At 33.6% G+C, this 5,366-nt stretch overlaps 1 protein-coding gene across 1 annotated transcript in view; it reads right to left on the minus strand.

Annotated features, from left to right (window-relative positions):
* Positions 1–42: 42 nt before the first annotated feature.
* LOC106457905 overlaps positions 43–5,366 on the minus strand; it is a 13,465-nt gene continuing 8,141 nt past the window's right edge. The window contains exons 5-6 of the mRNA XM_022383990.1: positions 4,742–5,366; positions 43–3,314 (exon numbers count right to left, since the gene is read on the minus strand). Coding sequence (XP_022239698.1) covers positions 3,305–3,314; positions 4,742–5,366 — 635 coding nt within the window. The 3' untranslated portion in view covers positions 43–3,304. The remainder of the gene's footprint in view (positions 3,315–4,741) is intronic.

Raw genomic sequence — 5,366 nt, forward strand, 5'->3', positions numbered from 1 at the left:
TGCCTCAAGCTTGATTTCGCAAAATTGATTTATTACAGTTAGCTATGAAGTGTGATGATAGGGTATACTATGGGGTGGGGGTGGTAGCACTTTCCCCTTCATTTTTTACCGGCTAAACACTAGTATAATTATAATCATTAGGTTTCCAAGACTAGTTTAGTTACTGATAACTAAAATACGTTTGGTTGTTTAGATGATCAAACAATATTTTCATCCATTTTAGAAATTTACGGTCTCTAAGTATCACAAGAATACCATGCCTTTAACTCGCTCATACCAAACTATGTTCTAAAGTGAAATGTTAACCAATAAATTTTCAATAGCAGAATCAACTAACTGTGTTTGGGTAGGGCTTATTACTTCAATTAGAAAATCAGATGTTCTTTAACCATACCAAATGTTATTGAACTCTGACTGTATATCTATCTATAATCTACTATATTCGCCCGCTGAAAAAAAGATTATACATTAGACTTCCATTAAAAACAATTTAGGTACGCAACTATCACAATTAAGATCACTCATAAGGAATTAGGCCCAACTTAAATATGATTAAGTTTTATCTGGAAAGAAATATAGCTAGAGGAAAGCATAGCTCCTTTAAACAGTTGGGTTTCTTATACTTTCATATATTATTTATGTAAACTACTTATAACCACTAGTATATATGGAAGATTCCTTGACCTGTGTACGACTTACCGTTTTCAGAATATAATTATTTACCTAAATACACGTAGAACAAATTATCATCTCGTTATGAAATTATAATTATTTTTAAGTTTTAAAACTTCAGAATAACAACTCCGATTGAGTTTGTTTTATTTTGGGGCATTTCAATTTAGTGAGTAGCTCGAAAATGGTATAATTAATGTAAACTTATGCCACTCTCCCTGTTCTTCAACCATATTGATATATATATATTTGGGAATTTCTTCATTCCTAAATGAAAATAGGTTTTACACTAGCAGCAAAAAAGTATCCCATCTTTTAAAATTAATAAGTTTTTTAACCGATTTTAGAAGAGTTTAATTTTGGTGATTTTTTTAGTCTTTTTCTTTCAAAACGTAATGACAGTATTTTAATAGTCATATGATAATGTATCACGAGTACATCGGTTAGGTTATGTAGTTTAAATACAGAAATTCTGGGAGCGTACTATATTTTATTAAGAACTACAACTTGATTCTCTAATGAAATTTTTCCATTACACTGAATTTCTTCTAAAACACGGGCTCAAACTGATTTTAATGTGTAGATTTCAAATTGACAATCTCAAACCTAACACGTTTGGTTGGTAACGGGGAAATCCCCTTTCTTCCAGGCTCATCATTAACTTCTGATCAAATCAAGCAACCTCTTACATTGGTCAGAACTAAAAATTAACCTTGTAAATAATATACCAGTTTAACAAGAAGTATGAGGCCATAAAGCCTATTAATGGTTGGAATGTATTGGCTAATTAGTTAGGTACCCTTGCTGTTAGCTATATTTTCTATATTTTCGACACGTTTCTGCGTATTCTTGTGTTTAAGAAAGTTGGCTTAATCTATAGATTGATAAAACACAGTTAGAGATTGTATGGTAACTTTACATAAAATAGATTTCGTTAGTCACGCTAACGAAGAGAGAGCTATCATCAAAAACACCCAAAAACTGTCTTCTTTTTCTGCATCTGAAATAAATATGACAGAGACTACTTTCAAAACGTTTGTTATTTACAACAACGTCCCAAAAATCTCACTTTTAATACCAAATAAGTAATTAAGTCTAGTTTAAGTCTATTTTCACCTAAACTAACATAACGACAATATCACAGCACAAACAGCTAATAAGTATGTAATTTCATATGTATTAAACGCTATATATAACAAACATTTTGTAATGATATTTTCTATACGATTCAATAGATAATAATCAATTTAATATTCTTTCTTGTCTGTGCCGTATATAAATGACATAATGTTATTAACTTGTGGGTATTGAGTGCGTCTTATATTTATATTTCGAACAGTGTTGTTGTGCATCGGGTTTTTACATAAATAGTGAATTTATTTGAACATCCTCAACTAGTTTTGTTTCTAAGCATAACATTACGTGAATATGAACCCTATTATCACATACAGCTTCAGTCAATGCTAAAGTAACTGCCCACTTCTGCTTCCTAATATCTTTCTTCACCTTACGCAGGAAACCTAACTCAACATTTTTACCAAAACAACATTTATAGGGTTGAATAGTTTAAAAAGTCATTTCAACATTTACAAGTATTTATATTGAACAGCCATTAACCGCTAGATGGAGTTGTCCGACTGTTATTTTAATGAAACAAGAACAGCAATACTAAAGAAGTGTAACTTTTACCTGATTTTTCAACTGGCACCAAACCATGAAAACACATATGTGCTTACAATAAGCAACTAAGATGTTGTGTAACAATACACACATTTTACACTAACGGTTTCGATTGTATGTGAACGGAAAAGTCAAATATGTTTCAAACGTCTAATTAAAAAACAAACAAAACAAACATTGTCTAGATAGTTTAACCTGACAAGACAAAGAGTGTTCTATTCACAACTCTCTCTTCCACCTAGTTCATTTCTGATTGATTAAACACAAGTACATACAAATATAGGGAATTATTCATATCCAAAATGCTTGTCACATTCTCTGAAACATATTTTGTATTTGGAAAGAAATATAATTTTTAATCTATACATTATTTCCAACCCTACAGTGACAAGCTTATTTGTAAAAACAATGTCTAGTACAGATAAAGGCAAATATCTACCAACATGTTGTTTACTGAAATGTCTTACAAACAAACATATGAACAGATTTATCTTGTACGTAGATTGCTGAAGGCTAACAATGTAGATTGCTGAAGGCTAACGTGGAAGGTCCCACTCATTACAGAGGTACTGAGTTAATCGTATCAATATCATTTATAACAAATACTTTTGTTTCCTAAACTAAGCAAATACAACGATCAATAACGGGAATCTACACAAGATCACGATTATACAGCTGCCTATAGGCTGATAGGTTGTTAGACTCTGGTAGTCTTCGAGACAACCAGGATCCCTGCGTGAAGTAAAAATACTTGGCTTGTTCGTCGTCCCAGAGCAATTTCCATCTGCAACCCTTCTTGTGAATCATACAAAAAAAATACTCTAGAGGTCTGGTCCAGTTTTCCTAGTCTTGTGGTCAGTGGAAATTACCAAGTGGACATTAACTAAGATATTTCTTGTGACCTGATCAAGACATCTGAAACTTTGATTCCATCAGTTACTTGTGACAATCTTCAAACATCGCTAAAATAAAACGAAAAACTAATTAGTTACAAACACGCCCACCAACACATTTTCAGTGAAAACTGGCTATTTTCTCATGAAACAAATATTAACACTGAACATATTTTGATGTTAGTTTCACATTACTCACATTCTTAATGGTGAGTTAGGGATATTTTCAATTATTTTTAGCTATATGATTTTGTTGATTCATTCAAATTTTGTTTTATTTTAACTTGCCTAGTTGAATAATAATGGGTGTTTTAACTTAAACAACTAAACATACAGTATGTACAACAGGATCACTGACTACAAACTGATTAAAGGTAAAAGTATTTGAATAAAGCATATCATCCACGGAATGTAAAACTTATGCGGTTTGTCTTTTCATATTTAACTTTGATGGACAAAAAATAAGATTATATTTACTTCAACGTACACGTTCTGATGTGTACTAAAAGTATGTCCCCTAAATATGGGTAAAGCTTAACGTTGGTTTTACTGAACAACGTATTCAGCTCATGTGCACTAAGTTAATGCTACACATATATAGGGAAGAAATATTAAACTTGATAAAATCATTTGCTAAGAAAAACATTTGGTTTGTGGCAGATGTTTTACTGAATATATCGTTTCAAAGAAAATAAGTAGGCTGAAGGTCTAATTAAAATTAACTACTTAATACAGTTTTTATCATTAATATCTAATTCTTAGCACAATAAAGTGGTCTGGTTACTACAATGGTTCCATTGGTCACTTAATACAGGTTGTCAATAAAATCTAGTTATTAGCGCAATAAGGGAAAAATCAAGTCAAATGTGGTTGTTAAATTAATCCCATTGACCAGTTAATACAGTTTTTATCATGATAATGTAGTTATTTACATAATGAACTGAAATAAAGTAAGATCTGGTTACTGCAATGATTCTACTGACCACTTAATACAGTTTTTATCACGAAAATGTAGTTATTTACATAATGAAATGAAATAAAGTGAGATCTGGTTACTGCAATGATACCACTGACCTCTTAATACAGTTTATCACTGCAATCTACTTATATCATAAGTGATGATATTAAAAACCGCTTATCACTTGTTACTGTCGAATTATTGTATTAATTTGAATTATTCTTTGCTTACTTGTTTGTTGGATTTCGCGCAAAGCTACACGAAGGCTATTAGGCACTAGCCGTCCCTAATTTTCAAGTGATAGACTAGATGGAAAGCAGCTAGCCAATACTACCCACCTTGTCAAACCGAATAATATGATTTGACTGGCACTCTTATAACCCATCCATGACCTAAAAGAGCGGATAGAGATTTTTTTTTTTTGCGGTAACTGTACTCGGACCACAAACCCTCAGTTCCACAGTCCGGCACGCTAATCACTGGACCGCGCTCGGCTCATTAATTAATATTGCAACATGAGTAAAGTCCAGCTACTTACGTGGATTCCAGTGACCAGTTGATCAGAGAACATTCGTTCATCTTTTGCATTTCTGCTACAGAAGGTGGTATTTGAGAAAAATCCTCATTGACTGTAATTTGGACAGCAGAACCCCCACGATGTTGAGCTGTGTTGTTCTCCCCCTCCAGTAAGACTGTGGTCAGCTGTAGGTGGTCATCACTTTGTTGGTCATTAATCACGACAGCATGAGGGTCATAGTCTCGCTCTCGTGTCTCCTCTAAGTGATCCACACCTCCTTCAAAACTAAGATCATATTCGACACTACACAAGCTTAACTGCGCGGATCCTGTACTGCTCACGCTGGAGCTGATCATCGAGTCAGAACTGAGGCACTTGTCGACGTGTTTGTTTCGAAGGAGTTTGTCCCGGGGGATTTCCCCTAACTGTCCACTACGACAACTCTCCAGTTGTCCAGGATTCCACGATAACCGTTTGTGTAAATTTTGATCTTTTTCTCCTTTCCTCACAACCTCTACAGAATCAGCAGTATGGTACCGTCGTGTTGCTCGGATAGCTCGCTTTATGTGCATTCTCTTAGGGTCTTCGTCATCGGAATCGGGGGTATTCTTTTCAGAGCTGATTATCCCGACTACGGTATCACTAT

This window comes from Limulus polyphemus, unplaced genomic scaffold (genome assembly GCF_000517525.1).
Source record: "Limulus polyphemus unplaced genomic scaffold, Limulus_polyphemus-2.1.2 Scaffold390, whole genome shotgun sequence".
In the NCBI taxonomy this organism is placed as follows: domain Eukaryota; kingdom Metazoa; phylum Arthropoda; class Merostomata; order Xiphosura; family Limulidae; genus Limulus; species Limulus polyphemus.